The sequence below is a fragment of the Orcinus orca genome, chromosome 4 (genome assembly GCF_937001465.1).
Source record: "Orcinus orca chromosome 4, mOrcOrc1.1, whole genome shotgun sequence".
Lineage (NCBI taxonomy): Eukaryota > Metazoa > Chordata > Mammalia > Artiodactyla > Delphinidae > Orcinus > Orcinus orca.
Window position 1 is genome coordinate 151,281,145 of NC_064562.1, and position 20,117 is coordinate 151,301,261.

The window sequence follows — 20,117 nt, forward strand, 5'->3', positions numbered from 1 at the left end:
ATGCCTGAGGGGTCAGCAAGGGGCGCATCTGGGGCCACTTCTCCATCCAATGGGACCAAGGACGGCGATGCCAGCGAATCCTCAGGCCCCTCCTGGGAGGTCAAGAGGCTTTCCTGCCTCCAGTCTGCCTCCGACACGGGTCCCCGGGGGCCCCTGGGACAGACCCCTGCCCCGCATGGGCCAGCACTCACAGCCCTGCCACCACTCTTCAGGTAGAACCGGCCACCTTAGTACACCCTCGGTCCCTGGTTCGGCCGGACGCTGAAAAGCCCCTGCTGGACTGCTCCCCCTGGCACCTTTCAGTGCCTGATGTGAGTGTCTTTCCCGGGCCTAGCAGTCCTCCCTTGCTACAATATGAGCTCCACGGAAAGAGAGATTCTCATCCACGAGGTCCACTGCTGCGCCTCGAACCGTTTCCGGCACACAGATGGGGCACAGCCACATGTATCTAATCTGTTGAATGAGTGACTACATATCAACGAGCTGGTGAACACACGAGTGGATGGACACTTTCGCAGGCCGGGCACCATGCCCAGAGCTTTCGCACACACGAGCCCACGCAGGAGGCGACAGCACCACCCACATTTCATAGATGGAAAATCGAGGCCTGCGGAAGGGAAGTTGTCTCGAGCCCTGGCCTCTCTGCTCACAGAGCCTGCTTTCCTCAGCTCCCTGCTGTGCTGTGCCCCAAAGGACGGGCGGCTCGGCTGGTGTCATGGTTTTGGGGGTGGAAGCCCGCACCCTGCCGCTGGCTGTGCCAAGAGGTCTGGGGGTGGAGGGGGGATCCTCTGAGAGTGAGGGGCGGTCGCTGGAGAGGGACCGGCGACTGGAGAAGTTTGGAGATGGTCTCTGCAGACAATGGAGCACGAGGTGACCACTGCCTGCGGGGGCGGTGAGGGTGGGTGACAGGACCTCAGTGGTGCCACACACCCGTAACCCAGAAACCTTGCCCGTGGGCCCCCCCAAGCCCCAGGACGCGGGAGGAGCTGGCCCCGGGCTGTGCCCTTAGGCAAAAGCCTCTGGCTCCTCATGGGGAAAACAGAAGCCATCACGTCTGACTCAACGGAACGGCTCGTGGAGAAGAGCAAGTTCTCCAATGACAGTGGGCAGCAAATCACTCGAGGTGCTAATTCGTGTCTAATGCGTTCGTTCTGTTAGATTCCGAGGTTACAGACGGTTTCACTCATTTCCGTGTCCCCAGCACCTGGCATCATTCTCAGGACAGGCATGCTAGACAAGTTGTAAAACTCTGCCACACTGAACAAAGGTTTCTGTCTAAGGCACTGGCATCAGATGAGGACGCGGCTCCAAAGAGATCAGAAGAACTGTACTCACTACACTCAGATTTTGCGCAAGGGGGGAAGGAAAAGAGACTCCGTGTTTCCACCACCTTTGAACAAGTTCAGTGAAAGACACACGAAAATTCCACGTCCATGAACTTAAAACACAGCCAAGAAGAGTGTTTGAAATGGACATGGGAGCTGCGTCTCTGCGGTGCCGATGCTGGGGACGACGGAGGAGCAGTGACCTGAGGAAGCGACCCCCATCTCTCTCCCGGGGAGTGGCAGGCGTTACCTGTGGACTCGACGTCCCCGGCCGGGGCTCGATGGCCAGCCCCAGGGTGACCCCGCCGGCCAGGGCTTTCTTGAGGCTCTCCTTGACCTCTGTCAGCTCCAGCTCCAGGTTGACGCGCTCCGTCTCCCTCTGCTTGCATTCCTCCTCCAGCTTCTTCAGCTTCTCTTCCAGGATCACCTGGGTCTTCCTGCCTGAAATCCCAGAGAAACAAGACTGCTCCAGCCGAAGGCAAAGGTTTCAAGATAACAGAGGACGGACATGCGGTGCCCCTGAAAGGAGCTCCGCACAATCTGGGGGCTGAGCTCCCCTGCCTAGGGTCCTTCCCACGAAACTCAAATCCAGCTCTTCCTGAAAGGAGGAGGGTCCCTTCCTAACTGTTCTCTTTTGCTGCAGCTGGAAGAATACGGACCAGGAAGCATGGGACCTTGACTCTCACAAATACCAGGAGTTTGGGGTCTGGGCCCAATACACTCATTTCACTTTTTTTTTTTTTTTTTGCAGTATGCGGGCCTCTCACTGTTGTGGCCTCTCCCGTTGCGGAGCACAGGCTCCGGACGCGCAGGCTCAGCGGCCATGGCTCACGGGCGCAGCCGCTCCGCGGCATGTGGGATCTTCCCGGACCGGGGCACGAACCCATGTCCCCTGCATCGGCAGGCGGACTCTCGACCACTGCCCCACCAGGGAAGCCCCTCATTTCATTAAAAAAAATTTTTTTTAACATCTTTATTGGAGTATTATTGCTTTACAATGGTGTGTTAGTTTCTGCTGTATAACATAGTGAATCAGCTACACATATACATACTACACATCTACATATGTCCCCATATCTCTTCCCTCTTGCGTCTCCCTCCCTCTCACCCTCCCTTTCCCAGCCCTCTAGGTGGTCACAAAGCACCGACCTGATCTCCCTGTGCTATGCGGCTGCTTCCCACTAGCTATCTATTTTACGTTTGGTAGTGTATATATGTCCATGCCACTCTCTCACGTCATCCCAGCTTACCCTTCCCCCTCCCCGTGTCCTCAAGTCCATTCTCTACATCTGCGTCTTTATTCCTGTCCTGTCCCTAGGTTCTTCAGAACCATTTTTTTTTTTTAGATTCCATATATATGTGTTAGCATACGGTATTTGTTTTTCTCCTTCTGACTTACTTCACTCTGTATGACAGTCTCTAGGTCCATCCACCTCACTACAGATAACTCAGTTTCATTTCTTTTTTATGGCTGAGTAATATTCCATTGTATATATGAATACACTCATTTTAAAATGAGGAACTTGGCCTAGGTGGCTTCCAAAGGTGCCGCTGACTTGGAAAGTCCGCATATGTTGCTCTACTCTGAGCCGTCTTACTTGGCCCTATGGTCAGAATACAGCAGAGCTTGCATCTCCAGAGCACATTCGCTTTACTCATCTTATTGGAAATGTGTTACAGTGGCACAGGAAGGCCGGCAATTTGCCCACCGGACAGATAAGGAAAGCGATCCCAAGGGTTAACTGACTTATGAGCACGGCCCTGGCCGACCACCTGGTAGCATATGACAATCTCTTTTTCAAGGCCCAAAGCTGATCTCATCTTTCTGCATCTTCACTGTCCTACAAACTGGAAACAACGGTGGGAAGAAATTCTCCTCCTGTCCTGCTGACCTGGAGGCTCCCGTCCAGTTCTCTGACGGAGCCTCTGATCCCCCGGGGGCGGGGCCTCATGGGAGATGCCACGTCCTGGCCCTCCTACAGGCTGTCTCGAACAGGCTCAGCCCACACCCCGCCTCACGTTCTTTAAACTCTGAAAGCACTTTCTTTCTTAAAAACCATATAGGCACGAAGTCAGGAAAGGCTGAACCTGACACCTAACTGCTGTAACACGCCAACTCCTCCGGCACAGAAGCCGCTGGAAAGCAGGTTCTTCCTCTCGGGATCATCCTGGTCTCTACATTCCTCCTCCTTACCCCCCGAGGCCGGAAACTGAAACCTAGAGAGTCGGCCTTGCCCCAGGATCCGACTCAGTCTTGAGCTGAGGAGACATACATTTCAGCAGCCCCAGCGCCGGAGCCAGGAACCACACGGCCAGCTCCTGCCAAGGAGGACAGACGGGCTGATCCAGAGACACGGCTGTGGTCCTCACCCGCGTCTCCCTCTTCTTTCCTCTCTGGGGTTGTCCCCCCTCCCCGGGTCCCTTCCACGAATCCAGCACGGTCTGGCCCTCACCAGTCCCTCCTCAGGGAACGGAGGGCTCCTTCTACCCATGCACAGACCTCTCAGCTGGGCTTCTGAGTGTGACCCGTCCTCCTGCTGAGACACCGCCCCTCACACACAGTGACGTAACTCCTGCGCCCGGAGGCTCGTGCTCCCACCGAGCTCTGCCGTCAGCCCCCAAGGCTGGGACAGCTCCCCGGCACCTACCCAGCCTCAGCCAGCGAGCTGAGGTCCAGGCCCGGCCTCCTGCTGCCTGGTCCATTATTCCACATTGTGGCACCTGCCCTGGGCTTACCACCAAGGCTTCCGAACTGCAGGAAGCACTGCATGGAACGACACGGTCTCACTAAGAGGAGAGCCTCGCGAGGTTCAGAGCCCGAGGGCGCAAGAGGATAAGCCTAGGCTCTGGCGCCAGCAGAAGCAGGCCCCTCGTACCGGTGTTCACTTCGATGGCGGCCCGCAGGCCCTTCCTCTCCTTCCGCAGCTGGGCCAGCCTGTCCCGCAGGCCTTCCCGCCTCTTCAGCAGCTCCTCCTCTTTGGCCTGCAGCCGCTTGGCATCCGCTTCCACCCGGTTCTTGCCATATTTGTACTGGTCAGCATCTTGAAAAGAAAAAGCATCAACAGGAAATTAGGTTTAACCAAGTAGATGACAGGGTAATTCATAAAGCCTGTTAAATCAGCCTACTCAGTGAAATAAACTCAAAGCTAGTCACTTTGCTAATTCAACAAGAAAGACAGCAGGACAGGTTTGAACCAAACAGAAAAGTGACCATTTCGGATTATCCAATATTCTTTGAAACAAATTTTTTTTTTTTTTTTGCGGTACGCAGGCCTCTCACTGTTGTGGCCTCTCCCGTTGCGGAGCACAGGCTCCGGACGCGCAGGCTCAGCGGCCGTGGCTCACGGGCCCAGCCGCTCCGCGGCACGTGGGATCTTCCCGGACCGGGGCACGAACCCGTGTCCCCTGCATCGGCAGGCGGACTCTCAACCACTGCCCCTTTGAAACAAATTTTTAAAAGGAAAATAGAATGTTAGGAAATTCCTTTAACGCCTCCCTTTGGGGCATGCAACATATAATCTTCAGCAAGGTCGAGAGTGAACAAAACATTCTGTAATCTGAAAAGAGAGGGTCTACCAACATCAGAAATAATCTCTTGATGTGTGTAGTTCTCTGTAGTTTTCAAAACACTTCCATTACACTGTCACGTCTGATCCTTACAACTGTGCCGTCCAACTCTTTTGCTGACCTGACGGCGCTATCCCCACCTCCAGTGGGGCGGGTACCTGGCATGGACGGAGCACACGATAAACATCCGCTGAGTGAGTGACTGAGCAAATCAGAAAATGGAGGGGCACCCAGAGCCGCGTCTGGAGCCCGACCGCCCAGGTGGGAACCCCAGCTTGCCACTTGAGCTGTGTGACCTTCAACAAGGCACTTCATCTCTCCGTGTCTCAGTTTCCTCATCTGTGCAATGGGGTAATAAGAGCAGGTACTTCAAAGGGTTGTTATGAGGATTAAAGTAACACTTATACAGAACTCTGAGCAAGCACAGAACGGGCACTATGCAAATGCTCATTAAATAAAGTGAGTGGATAAATGAATGAAGAGGAAACCAGCCTGAAGGAAAATTTAGAGACTTGGCCAACGTCACACTACTAGTTAATAGTGCGTTAAAATCCGACCCAACGCTCTTGTCCTTGAATTATTCTGGCCTTTCAATAGCAATAAGGGCTCACGATTCTGCAGCTTCTGTGGCCTCCCAACGGCCTCTGACAGCGAACGGCTCAAACCTGATGACGACCCAAGGCCTCCTGCACCTCCTGCACCTGTGAGCTCACATTCCATGGTATATACCATGCTGGTTTATTTGCATGTCTGACTCCCTTATTAGACTAGAAACGACTTCTGGGGAGAAGCCATGGAGGGCGGTGTAATGGTTAATAATAAAGGCAGTTGACCAGGGAAGAGACCATGATTGTGGACAAGCAATTAATCCCCCGAAGGCTCAGCTTCACCCTCTATAAAGCAGAAGTGCTAAGGCCTAACTTGTGGGGTTAAAAAAAAAATTCGGTACATGTACTAAAACCCACCTAACAGAATCATGTGGTACCCGGGCCGTGGTGGACACTCCCTGGCAGCTCTCATCCCTGGCAGTGATAACGGAGCCCCCGGAACCCTGTCCACTCCGCCAGACATTGGTGAGCCGCTTCTAACGATTTCTAGCACCTGTCCTAAACACCGAATTCGCCGATTCTTACAACGCAAACCATCGTGACTGCGTGGAAACTGCATTTATGAAGGCAGGTACAAGGTCATCACTCCCCGCTCCATCTTCCCCTCTCTAAAAACCAACCAACCCCACACACAGAATGATATTAAAAGGATCGCAGCAGGAGGGTGACCAAATCAACAACTTGAAACAAAAGCAGTGCTCTTAGTGGCTTGGGCAACCACATGTTCTATAAACAGAGCACAGTCCAAACTCTGTCCACTCGCTTCTGATCTAAGATGTTTCCCCGACAAACCTGTATGCAATCACTTACCACCTTCCACATCATTTGGTCCCCATGCAATGAACCCCGTCCAGGCTATAATGCAACTGCCTGAACTCAGCAGAAAACCCAGAGCACAGTGATTTTTCCCTTTTTTCGTCACCGGATGTCACCAAAGTTAATAAAAATTCCCTACAGAAGCCCTCATAAAATACAGGAATGCATCATCTAAGAAATAAAATAAGCACAGGTGCTGAGAGAGAGGGGGATGTTATGCAGACAGAGATCTCCTGCGGTTCAGGTCTCACATAAGAGAGCTTTTCAGACACGTTACTCCCCCCACCTGCCCCTCCCCAGGTGGACAACACTCAAATTTTAAGTGAATAGAAATACACCCAACTGCACGAGCGAAATGAGATTTGCCAGAAAAACAAGGTGAAAAAAGCAGTGCAGTAAACGGATGAGGAGGAGGGTTTGGCCCAACTGGCTGCTTGAATGTGTGTCCGAGGAGAAGGGAAGCGCAGGTGAGCTGTGTCAAGAAAGCAAGACCAAAAGACAACCATCAGGATGCGAGAAAATATCTGCAAATGAAGCAACTGACAAAGGACTAATCTCCAAAATTTACAAGCAGCTCATGCAGCTCAATAGCAAAAAAAACAACCAACCAAATACAAAAATGGGCAGAAGACCTGAATAGACACTTCTCCAAAGAAGATATACAGACTGCCAACACACACATGAAAGAATGCCCAACATCACTAATCATCAGAGAAATGCAGATCAAAACTACAGTGAGGTGTCACCTCACACCAGTCAGAATGGCCATCATCAAACAATCTACAAAAGATAAATGCTGGAGAGGGTGTGGAGAAAAGTGAACCCTCTTGCACTGTTGGTGGGAATGTGAATCGATACAGCCACTGTGGAGAACAGTATGGAGGTTCCTTAAAAAACTAAAAACATAACTACCATATGACCCAGCAATCCCACTACTGGGCATATACCCTGAGAAAACCATAATTCAAAGAGAGTCATGTACCACAATGTTCATTGCAGCTCTATTTACAATAGCCAGGACATGGAAGCAACCTAAGTGTCCATCGACAGATGAATGGATAAAGAAGATGTGGCACATATATACAATGGAATATTACTCAGCCATAAAAAGGAACGAAACTGAGTTATTTGTAGTGAGGTGGATGGACCTAGAGTCTGTCATACAGAGTGAAGTAAGTCAGAAAGGGAAAAACAAATACCGTGTGCTAACACATATATATGGAATCTAAGAAAAAAAAAAAAAGAAGGTCATGAAGAACCTAGGGGCAAGACGGGAATAAAGACACAGACCTACTAGAGAATGGACTTGAGGATATGGGGAGGGAGAAGGGTAAGCTGGGACGAAGTGAGAGAGTGGCATGGACATATATACACTACCAAACGTAAAATAGATAGCTAGTGGGAAGCAGCTGCATAGCACAGGGAGGTCAGCTCGGTGCTTTGTGACCACCTAGAGGGGTCGGATAGGGAGGGTGGGAGGGAGGGAGATGCAAGAGGGAAGAGATATGGGGACATATGTATACGTATAGCTGATTCACTTTGTTATACAGCAGAAACTAACACACCACTGTAAAGAACTTATACTCCAATAAAAATGTAAAAAAAAAAAAAAGAAAGCACAGGCTTCCTCGGGGCAGAAGCAGGAGCCCCGGGGCTCGTCCATGCGTGAGGCTAAGGACACAGCCACCTCTCACCAGCCCTGTGTGCTGACTCTGAAATCCAATCGCCGTGCACACAGGGAGCTCAGCAGTTAGGTGACCTGTCACCTGGTGTAGGGTTACTACCTGGAGGGAGCCTGGTCCACCAGGTATGCTGAACCAGGTTCAGAAAGTGTTGACACAGCTTCCAGGTGTTCACATCAAACTCGGCTGGAGGCTAACTCCCATCTTCCTCTCCTGGAAACCGTCCCCGACAGGCCCACACCCGCTGAGGAGCTTCTGAGCCTGGGAAGAGTCTGTGCTGAGGCCCGTAGCCTGCGTCTGCGTGGGGGACCCGGCCGCTGCTCTGTCTTATCTTTGCTGTCCCCTCAGCAAGCAGAGGGCTGGAATGAACAGACACTGCTGGGCTGGCTGGCTGAAGAGGAATCCACCCAACACAGCCAGGGCTGAAGCAAATGCAAACACATGCACTAACAGTACCCCTAGCGTCATGTATCTGCACATCGGGAAGGAAGCTAAGCGCGCTGACGGGCTGCCTTTCACTGGAGTCTCGCCGCTCCCCTGCCCGGTCCAGCCCCCACCAGGTCTGGAACCTGAAAACCTGGTCCTCACGCTGGTTCTGTCACTTGCCAGCGGTGAGACCTCGGGGAAGCCACACCATCTCTCTGAGCTTATGTCTACATCTGTCCAATGGGGTAGATTACGGCACCGCCCTGATCAAGTGGCCAGGAGAACGACACGGGAGGAGAGAAATCACAGCTGGGACAAGAATTCCTTACAGACCCTGACAGTCTCCCGCGCTCTGAGGTACACGCGTTACCCCAACTATTTCAGCCACCTGTCTACACCTCTAACACGCAGAGGCTGGCTTCAGAGAGTCTATGCGACTCAACCCAAGTCACTCACTCACTCAGCAGATCAGGGACACAAGCCGAGGTGTCCCGACCCACCGTCCAGGGCCACTCACAGCAGCACTGCCAGCCGCGCCCGCAAGCTGCCAGCTCCACAGTTAAGCCAGCTTTGTCTTTCCTCGTATATGCAACAGTTATAAAATAAAAGCTGGGTTAAAGATCGTGGTCATTCCTCCATCCAGCAAACGAGGAGGGATGCAGATGCAAATGGTGCCACCTCTCCAGCTGGTCCCCAACCTGGCGTTCTCCACCTGGTCAGGTGAGGGGGGAAGGTGGCTAGACGGCCCCAACTCTGCACACTGCACCCAAAGGTAGAACGTGGGAAATCGAAGGATCAACTTACTTGAAGGCGTTCGCTTCACACCAGCCGCTGAATCAGCTTTTTTTTGCTGACTGCTCAGAGCCTTGCCTTTTCCTGTAACCCCGTTGGATGCCACGGGGGGCGGCTTTTTACCCTTCAACTGTTGAAATAAACAAATGAGAGAATTAAAAACAAACAGACAAAAACCTTGGGGTTTTTGCAGTAAATTGTTTCAGTCCCTAGCTCTTCAAGTAGAACGTAGCATAGGCAGAAAAAAATGCGGGTAGTAGAAAACCAATCTGGTTTCCCAACGCTGCACTGCCGTGACTTTCCCAGAGCAGCTAAGAAGGTTCTAGCACCGAGGTTCAAAACAAACGAGGTACACTAGGATGTCTTCAGCTGGAACGCACCAAAAGTCACCTATTTCGACTAGGAGATCACACACGCCGACCAAGACACTGGCACAGACAGTGGGTATCTGAGAGCATTTGGTTGAAAGTCTGTGTTTCCAAAGATAAACAGCTTTAATTTCGGTGGAACGCTCTTCGGGGAAGTAGCATGACCGTGCACTTAAGAGTTCAACTTCCAGGGTTTCTACACTGATATCCTAATTGGATAAATAACTACCTGTTGATTCACTGACGGGGTCTGAGCAAGGAAGCGAAAGAGGCAAAATACAGAAACAGCAGGAACTACACTTTAACCACAGGGCTTTAAAAAATTCAACACACCCCTCACTTCTCTGGTGGCTGCAGCCGGCCCATGGTGCATTTTGCTTAAGTGATGCACGTGTACCTTGGCTGGGTCCTAAGTCCAGCCGAACGGCAAGGGCTGACTGTACACGTCCGAGCCCGAGCCTCTCTGCCGCACCACGTTTCTTACTGTTGTGGGCCTGGGTTTTGGAAGCTTCAAGTTCCCGCTCCGTCATAGGAGACGCTGAGCACGTCATTAACGTTTTCTGAGCCTCCGTGGGCTCATTTAAAAATATAAAGATACTGATGTCTCCCAGACGGTTCCTCAGAAGGTTAACTGACACAGCACACACACCTACAGCATGCATACGGTAGGTGTGTAGGGAGTGTGAGCTCTCTCCATTAAACAGTAGGTCCCCCGTTCAAACGGCCAAATGAGGACACGACAGCTAAAGGTAAACGCCTTGCAAATGTGTTTCCTACTTAAAATAAAAATGAACAAAATACAAACATACATGAACCACGTATCGAATGACTGATTCCAAACTAATCTGGGACAATCCAAATATGTAAGACAGTATATTTTGTCCCATAATTTTTACCCAAGGGAACTCTAATACCAATAAAAAGACAGATAAATACATCGCCAGAGACACATTCACTTAGTGGGGGAAGCACATGACCTACCAGACTTTTTAGTAAATACTCAAAAAAACTAGAAGCCAATGGCTCCCATGTCTGACCATACATCGGCCTGGGCCCCTCAGATTCAGTGAATGAGAATCTCTAACAGTTGTTATAAATAACAAACAAACAAAAATCTTCTCACGTGACTTTGATGAAATGAATTGGTTTCGAAGAACTGCTATAATTCTCTGAAATTCGAGAATCTTACTTGGCATTCATCATTTTCTTAAGCTTACTCCAAAAATGGAAGGAATAGAAAATAACTAAAAATGTGCCCCTCTGCTTTATGTTTGTAGAATATTCTTCCATGTGGCGCTTAGATCTTTACTCAAAGCATAAGAAAATCTTAGGTTGACATGCATGAAAACACAAAATTATATTTACACTGAAAGGTTACCGTTTTTGCCACCAGTACGAGGTGTGAGATGGACAATAGTTCAACATCAAGGTTACTGACCATTCAATTATAATCCAAAATCCTTACTATCTACTTGGTTTTAGGGAGTACACTTTTAGGGAGTACACTATGGGAAAATACTGTAGTTCTCGGAATCATCCTATTGAATGTTTAAAGATCGAAAAGCAATTGTCACGTGAAGCCCACCATTCCTCACTTACGTGTTATGGAAACACAGGAAAGGAACTTGCAGCTCAAAACTCTTCTGAAAACGTTTACTGTCCCAGTGTCCCTGTCCTCTTTAACATCTTTGCCTTTAATTGCCGTAATTCACAAAATTCACTGGGGAACTTCCCAAGAATGGAAAGAGAGCCAGGCACAGGCAAAGAAATACAGAACGTAACCCGTGAGCTGGTGAGGTGTACAGTAAGCCCCCTACATACGAATGAGTTCTGTCCCAAGAGCGCGTTCGTACGTCCAATTTGTTTGTAAAGTTGGCCTGGGCACCCAACTAACACAGTCGGCTAAAAACACTGTACTGTAATAGGTTTACAATACTTGTATAGGTTTATATGGTAGGTTAGTAATACTTGTACAGGTTTATATGATAGGTTTATAATCACACAAGTAACACATAAGAAACAAACACAGAAAATAAGGAATGCATTTTTCATCTTACAGTACAGTACCTTGAAAAGTACAGTAGCCCAGTACAACAGCTGGCATACAGGGGCACGTTCGCATCTTTGAAAAGTTCACAACTTGAAGGTTCGTATGTAGGGGACTTACTGTATTTAATCCGTTCCTGGGTGGCCAAACGTTGTGTATTTGCAGATTCTATTCTAGTTGAGGGAAAAAACTGCGCTTTACCCTTGATGGGGTTCACTGCCCACAAGCTGGTGAACAGACTCTCACTGCAAAGCCCTGAGGGAGGACAGTGACTTAAGGCGATTCTAGAAGACAGAATGAGATGCTGTACCTGTGAGCTGAGCCCGAGAGATGCCCTCCCCAGAGAAGAGGTGTTAGTGACAGACGGGGAGGCCGGCGGGCCAGAAGAGGCAGGGTGTTTGTAGTGGTTACAGGACAGCTTGTCAGGAGATGGCCTAGCGGCCTTCCTGTCAGCAGGAGGGTACCGAGCAAAGATTTTCGGAGACGGCAAGTTATCGTACAGGACCGCGTTATCATAGAGCGCCTCTTCTCCCAGGCCTCGGCCACGGGGAGCGGGAAAGCCACCGTCGGGTCCCCACTGTAACACACACAGCTTGTCGTTAGAGCCTCGGCCACAGGAAGCAAAGCACATTGAGATGTTATTAGCAAGCACCCCCAAAAAACGTGCACGTACCCCCAATAAAACACACACACTCAACTAGGTGGACTGATTCAGAAGAACTTTTCTACCTTTGGGGACTGAAGGATTCTTTTTTCCTTAAATCGTTCCCAGGGCCATTGGCTTATGATAATTTTTTTTGTTTTGTTTGTTAAAGCGAGCAAAAAAAAAAAAAAAAAATATATATATATATATATATATATATATATATATATATTTGACATTTCTTTAAAGCACTGGATTTCGGAAGTCCTCCTGACCCAGAAAGCTGAAGCAATGTGATGTGACGAAAGGAATGCTGGACTGGGGTCTGTCCGGAGACTGGGGGCGCTGATCCTACTGAGAAAACACGTTAAGGTCCCAGCAAAGCACTTTACCTTTTTTTTTTTTTAAATACTGACAGATATTATTATCCGTATTTTATTACTATTATTATTTTTTTGGCTGCGTTGGGTCTTAGTTGTGGCACGCAGGCTTTTCATTGAAGCGCGTAGGCTTCTCTCTAGTTGCGGCACACGGGCTCTCTAGTTGTGAGGTGTGGGCTCAGTAGTTGCAGCGCGCGGGCTTAGTTGCCCCACGGCACGTGGGACCTTAGCTCCCCGACCAGGGATCAAACCCGCATCCCCTGTATTGGAAGGTGGATTCTCAACCACCGGACCAGCAGGGAGGTCCCCAAAGCACCTCATCTTATTTCACAGTAAAAATGACTCACATAATTCTCATAGCAACCTTATGAAGTAGGGGGAAACTGAGGCAGAGAGGTCACACAGCTCTAAGAGGGGGAGCTGGATTAGAGCTGTGCTCGTAACTACACACTGCTTGGGGTCTGAACCTCAGGCTCCTCCAGGATAGGATGAGGGGCTCGATGCCAGAACACCTCTGGACCCTTCCAAGCCTGCTATGCGGGCATCGGGGATTTAAGTTCTTTGGGTGACTGTCAGCGTCACCCCTGTTGCACACGTGGTTATGCCTGAAGAAAGTGCAGTAACCAAAGACACAGGCTGTTAAAAGAAAGAAATCGAATAGTCATAGAAAATAGGATGTTTCAAACTATAAATGATAGAATGGCATTACTTTGGTGGAAAACCTTTTTACAAAGGATTAAAATAGCTACAAGCCACCTTAGAACATGGACATTAAAGTATAAATTAAAACCGAAACTTACAACCACAGCCAGATTCTTTTAAGTTTTAAAGGAACTGCTTTCATTTTTTTTAAAAAAAGAGAAAATATTAATTCATATACTATACTTATCTTACTCTATTTTTATATCCTTCTTGCTGAGTTCCTTTCTGCCAGGATGTAATTACAGCCTTTTGTTATGAAAATAGAAAAGGTTTAAAATTTCATAGTAAGAGTGTTTTTTATTCCTTTGCAATCACTTCAGTGTGTCTATTTTTGTGATGCTGGGGACCCATCTACAACCTAAAAATAATGGTACATGTAGATAAACGTGGATGTGAGTTTCATAATGACAACCTAGCATATATTTGTCCAAGGTTATTAAAATGGTCTAGACCAGACCATCATTTTCCTAAAATACCAAAGGATTAAGTCACATGGAAGACTTAGAAAACAAACACCAGAGAACTTCTAGATTAAAAGTGTGTGTGTGCCCGTCAGAGGATCCTTTTTTGAGATTCACTTTCATCTAGGCCTCGGGGGGAACAATGAATGGGTAAGAATTACTGAAGCTGAAACATTGCTAAAATGTCAGGTATTGGCTCAAATGTATGAACCTCATAAAACTGAGAAGTGCAGGCTCTCGCAAAACAAAGGGCCCGGTCACAGAGCCCAGCAAGCAGAACAACAGTTTAAAGAGAGGCCTGAACGTCAAGGAAGCCCTTAACAAGCAAGTGAGCCACAGGTGCTGCGCCCTGGACGCTCTGTCTTAATCACCTACGTCGTCCGCCCAGCGATGTACACGCAGAAACGATTCCTAAATGCAGAGCCTTGGAGAAGGGCAGCTTTTCATTTCTAAACCAGCTTAAGCTGCGCATGACCTAAAGAAAGCTCATTCCTGGGGGTGCCTGAACCTGTGTAGTATTCACAGGAATGAAGGGATGGGGGAACTAGACCAGCGTTTGTGTAGGTCCACGGTTTCTCTAAACCACGTGCACGGGGAGAAACCCCTCTGGGGAAAGGTACACGAGCGGGCCTTCGGGCAGGAAGAGTCAGAGACAGGTTTGCGTGTTTTATCTTCCAAAAAAGCTGGCGCTGAGATCAAGGCTGAGAGGAGCAGACGGTCCCACGAGGATGAGGTGGCGGTCGGGTCTACGATGAGGGCAGGTTCCACCGAGACCAGCAAGCAGAGGCCGAGAGCCGGGCCCTCTTGGAAAGGGCACAGCGACCAGGACGCAGGGCACAGAGACTGGACTGGGACCTGCCCCTGTCGGGCCACCGCGGGCTTTCCCCGAGTGTGTGGCTCCCACAAGACTCTCTGCAGGGTGGACGGCTACGGCCACAGTGGGTACCAGAGCCCCTCCAGCCCTGCAGACCCTGAGGCGAAGATGGTGGTGGGAACGGGGAGGGGCAAGGAGGAGACCGACTGGGCCTAACGTGTTCTTGCTGTGGGACAGGACCCATGTCCCAGTCACCCCAGACCACCCCGGACTCAGAGGGGACGCCATCCCATGGGCTTTGCAGCTGGGACAGGATTTCACTGTGTGCCCGCGCCCCGACACCCAAGTCCTAACATGAGCCCCTTTCACGTTAATCTGCACTTGAACGCGCTCCTTCCTCCAGGCTCCCCTTCTCCACCGGATGGGGGCCCCAGCTACAAGCGCACCCCACCCGGAGGATGCGGGACAGTGTCTGGAGCTGGCAGTACGGTCATTACTCTGCGGCGTCTCCTTTCCGATGGTGATTTCTGACGGTGTTTAATGGCATTGACAGGAATGACAAACTGTCTGCTGGCGCCCGATTACCTGCGTGTTCAGATGCGGATTAAGATGAACAGGGTGTCAAAAAGGAGCGAGATGGGGTGGAGTTTTCATCTTGCCTCAGAGCGTAAGAAAGCTTTCTCTCGTTTGGACAGAAAGCAGGGGTGTAAGTCACAGAGATCCACTGACCCCCGCCTTCCCGCACGGCTGACCTCGCTCTGCACGCGGCGCACTCACCGAGCCGCTGATGCAGGGGACGTCGTCGTAGTGCAGCGCCGTCCCGCTGGGGTGTGCGTAGCCGTTGGCGGTGCTCCCTACATACGGGTTAGTGGACAGAACACGCCTGTTCATGAAGCTGAAAGAGAGGAAACGAGTTACAACCCTCCGATTGCTCACCAAGGCTTCCAGGAGCTCTGACGGATGCTCAGGCTCTGTCCGAGGCCACAGGGTACAGAAGTGTTAGCACAGGACCCAGGCAGAATCGGGTGTTCCTACAGCCGTGGGGCAGACTCCTCACCTGTAGGACAGGACACCACCCGCCCGGAGGACTGCGGCCCGGACCCATGATGACCCTGCCGGGTACCCAGAGCAAGGCCTGCACACACCCGGCACTCAGCAAATAACCCATTTGTGTTAGCAACCTGCTTCTGTCACCAGAGATTTACTGGAACACCTTTCTTTACCTGGACTCTTCGTTGATGAATCAATCGTCTGTGGCTGCTTTTTTTTTCACATGCCTCTTTCATGAGCCTGTTAATTCTCAAAGGCAGAGACCATCTGGCCTGCAAAACTGAAGTATCAATATTTGCTCTCTGGCTTTTTTCAGGAAAAGTCCACAGACCTGTTCTATAGGCATTTTAGAACGTCTATCCCACAGCATTTCTTGAGTTCTCAGTGTTGGTTCAGCGTCACCACCCACCTTCCCCTCTGCCCTGCACGGCCCTGAACTTCTGGGAGCCTCTGACAGTGGCCACCTCCGTCCCTCGTGTCACGGCTCTGCTCAAAGCCCCGGCGGCTCCGAGAACAATCCAGGGCTGCATGGCCTGTGAGGCTCCGAGTGCCATGTCCGCTGCCTTCACCCCAGGCTCCTGGCAGCTCTCGCTCGCTGGCCAAGGGCACCCCCTCTGCCCACAGCGCTTCTCTGAGACCCCTCCTTCTTTCAGTCTCGGTGGGAACTTCCCGATCACCCCAGCCTCCCACCTCTGCGTCCCTGTCCTGTCCCCTACTCCTTCCTACCACTAATCACCACCTAACACGTTGCACGATCGTGTGTCTACCGTCTGCTTTCCTCACTGGAACGTGAGCTTCAGGAGGACACGGCCTTTGCCAGTTCTGTTCATCCAGCACACAAAGGGTGCTTGGCGAGTATGAGCTGCACGAATGAACGAACACAGGAAGGAAGGAAGGAAGGAAGGCGTGAATGGTTTGCTCGTGGTGTTATAAGCGAAGACCCTCAATGCCTAGGGAAGAAACAACCCAGATAACATGTTTCTCCTAATTGGGAAAACTAAGACAGCCTGAAATGAAAAAAATAGTTTTCTGGGTTGTTTTCCAATTTTGCTTCTTCTTGGGATCTTACATTTCTATGGTAACTAGATGAATAAAAGAGAGCAAATGAGAAAGAGTGAAGGCAGTAAGAGGGGAGGTGAGAACTGCCTCTCTGACAAGAGGTCTTGCAACAAAACTACACTGGGATTTCTGGTTCTGAAGAGAATGAGAGGAAGGGGCTGTGAAGGGTCAGCCCCCAGGCTCAAGCTGCAGTTTCCACTCACCCAGCCCTGGCTGCAGGAAGGCGGCTCAAGTGTCCCTCTGCTGGGACAACACGGCCCGCACGGCGAGTCCCACCCTGGACACGGTATTCTCTTTAATTTACAAAATAACTCTTCCTGCTTTTTTCTGATACAAAAATGTATATCATTATTCTATACTTAAAATATATCAGGGCTTCCCTGGTGGCGCAGTGGTTGAGAGTCCGCCTGCTGATGCAGGGGACACGGGTTCATGCCCCGGTCCGGGAAGATCCTACATCCCGCGGAGCGGCTGGTACCGTGAGCCATGGCCGCTGAGCCTGCGCATCCAGAGCCTGTGCTCCGCAACGGGAGAGGCCACAACAGTGAGAGGCCCACGTACCACAAAAAAAAAAAAAAAAAAAAAAAAATATATATATATATATATATATATATATATCAATATATATTTAGGAAAAGAAAATGTACAGAAAAGAACAAAAGATTCTCCTTGTTTTTAGATACATATTTGAAGTTTTCTGGTTTAAACATCCCGTTTGAGGGTATTTTGGGGGTGAGGGTTTGGTCATGTGAGAGGCAGGACAAGGGATGACCACGCCCTCCCCATGCCTGTGGTCCCAGGACGCTCCACTGCCCGTGAGCACTGATACCTGGATCTGTTCCACGTCCTGGCAGACGGACCCCCTGTCCAGGGACTGTCTCCTGCCTGGTCTGTGTCTCTGGTTTCTGGCGCCCAGCCTGGCACCCACACTGAGACACATGGCAGGAAGGAGCGTGGACCATGAAGGGGCAGGACAGATGCTCACTCACTTGGAACAGACACCAGCAGGATGCTTCTGACCCACGGAACATAAGGGGAGGTCACAGACACACAGGATGTCCTGTCCCAGCTGGAAGAGACCTTGGCCACCAGCTAGGCTGCCCCTCATCTCACAGAGAGGGACCTGGGCCCCCAGACCAAGTCTCTGGGCCCGAAACAGCGAGTGGATCCAAGACCGAGTAAGAGGCCCCTCACCTTCTGGCCTGGCACTCTTCCTAAAATAGGATTGTTAGCCAAATAGGAAAGTGGAAATGAGATAACAGACCATATGCCACTTGTTAAACCAAAAACGTAAGACAGGAAAAAAAAAAAAAAGTATAGGTAAAATATACATAACAGAAATGTCACCATCTCAACGTTTCTTTAAATATTTTATTTATTTATTTATTCATTTGGCTGCCCCGGGTCTTAGTTGCGGCACGTGGGATCTAGCTCCCCGACCAGGGATCGAACCCCAGCGCCCCGCACTGGGAGCGCGGAGTCTTAACCACTGGGCCACCAGGGAGGTCCCTACCATCTTAACCACTTTTAAGTGTACAGGTCTGGGGCACTAAGTACATTCACACGTTGTACAGCCATCACCACCACCCACCTCCAAAACCTGTCATCTTCCCAAAAGCTGAAGCGCTGTCTCCCCACCGCCGGCGCTGGCACCCGGCACCCAGCACCCCACTTCCTGCCTCTGGGGATTCGCCCACTCTGGTACCTCACCTAAGTGGATCACCCAGTATGTGTCCTCTGGTGTTTGGCTTATTTCACTTAGCGTTAATACCTTCAAGGTTCAGTCATGTTTTCAGGAAATAGATTTTAGAATAAAACCTCCCAGGGATTCCGATGAGAGGGTGACTCAAGGTGAAAGTTTCCTGTCAGTCTGCCTGCTCCCCGCTCTGTGTCCACACTGATCTACCGCTTTTATCACCTTCAATGTTGTCACAGCTTTCTTATGGGGCTCCAACCCAGCATGACTTGAAAAGAGTTCCAGAAGAAACTTTCAGAATATTTGCCCTGTATCGTATCATCTATATACATCTCATTTAAAAACAGGCCGCAGGAAAGCATGTTTCAAATGTTTACCGTTATTAACACTCTTAAATAGACCACTTTTTCTGGGAGACTTTACATTACTAGTATTTCTTTTACTGTCCTCTTCCCAAAACATACCATTGACCTTTCTCCCTCAGACGTAATCCAATGTACAAAAATTTCCCCTAATAACCCTGAGAAGATTCATTAACTGGCTGACAATTTACACAAAGGCAAAAATTAATTCAACCTCAGATTATTTAACACACTGGCAAGCTACCATATTTTATAGTTTGAACACTGTTTCCTTGTTAAATCTCTTCTCTCAATTTTTACAGAAGGTTTGGCAGAAAACTAATAAATAAAAATAAACTTTATTGCTAAGTGACATCTCCTATAAAGGTTTTTCCTATAAAGGTTTTAATGGGGTAGCAAAGACTCCTGCAGCCACAAACTCATTACATGCATACTTTTAATAAATCAGTTTTCAGAATTGCAATCTACATTCCCTTCTCGAAAATGTGACCTTCCCACATTTGGTTTAGATGAATATTCCACACTCATCTGTGCTACAGGGGAAATATTTTTAGTCAGGGTTTCTCTTAGATGTGGTCATCAGTTTGCTTATTATCGCTGAAGTTACACGCGGACTTAGCAGAGGCTTTTTGGAAACTAATAAGGTCCAAAATAGTATGGTCAACAACCATAAGCTCCTTTCTTTTATGTCACTCTAGATGGGTAGATTTTGCAAAAGTGGACTTAAGGATATTACATTTCTTAAAAAGCTACTTTAAATGTGCTTTATTTACTGCACGATTAGGAGGTTCACTGTAATTTACCTACACCTTGCTGATTAGATAGAATTGTTATTATGGAAAAAATAACGAGGATGAACAGTCAGCACTTGACTATGTCACCCTGGTTTTCACACAAAAGAACAGTAGCGAGAATAAGCAGTTTGTACTTCAGAAGTCCTCCAGCATTACTGGAGATTTCCCAGTAAAGTCGTACAAGATTAATTCATTTTGTCAAGGCTATTTACCTTAATTGGGTGTAACATGATGGCTTGATTCCTAATATGGGCAAACGTTATCTTCATTTTACTCAGCCCCAGAATGTCCCAGGCAATCATTAAATAAACATTCATTCTACAACCCCATTCAAGATACAAAGGAAGAACGTGCCAATCTCCCATAAACACCACTTGGGTGGAAAAACTAGATGGCGCTGTTCTTATTAAACAGGCAAATGACAGCATAAACATTTGAGTTTATCTTCTTCCTACTCAAAGGGTAGGAAGTTGACAGAACGCTTATCATCACCTGCTGATTATGTAACTCCATCACCTGCTCTGT

General features: G+C 49.3%; 1 protein-coding gene across 3 annotated transcripts in view; it reads right to left on the reverse strand.

The window, feature by feature from the left end:
* The window catches only part of AFAP1 (actin filament associated protein 1), a 152,580-nt gene that overhangs the window by 9,055 nt on the left and 123,408 nt on the right, over nt 1-20,117 (reverse strand). For 2 of the 3 annotated variants that reach the window (XM_049709231.1, XM_004265152.3), the window contains exons 12-16: nt 15,409-15,526; nt 11,942-12,208; nt 9,229-9,346; nt 4,202-4,366; nt 1,576-1,766 (exon numbers count right to left, since the gene is read on the reverse strand). In XM_049709231.1, the coding sequence (XP_049565188.1) occupies nt 1,576-1,766; nt 4,202-4,366; nt 9,229-9,346; nt 11,942-12,208; nt 15,409-15,526 (859 nt within the window). The remainder of the gene's footprint in view (nt 1-1,575; nt 1,767-4,201; nt 4,367-9,228; nt 9,347-11,941; nt 12,209-15,408; nt 15,527-20,117) is intronic. The other variant, XM_033419474.2, reaches the window with a different exon arrangement.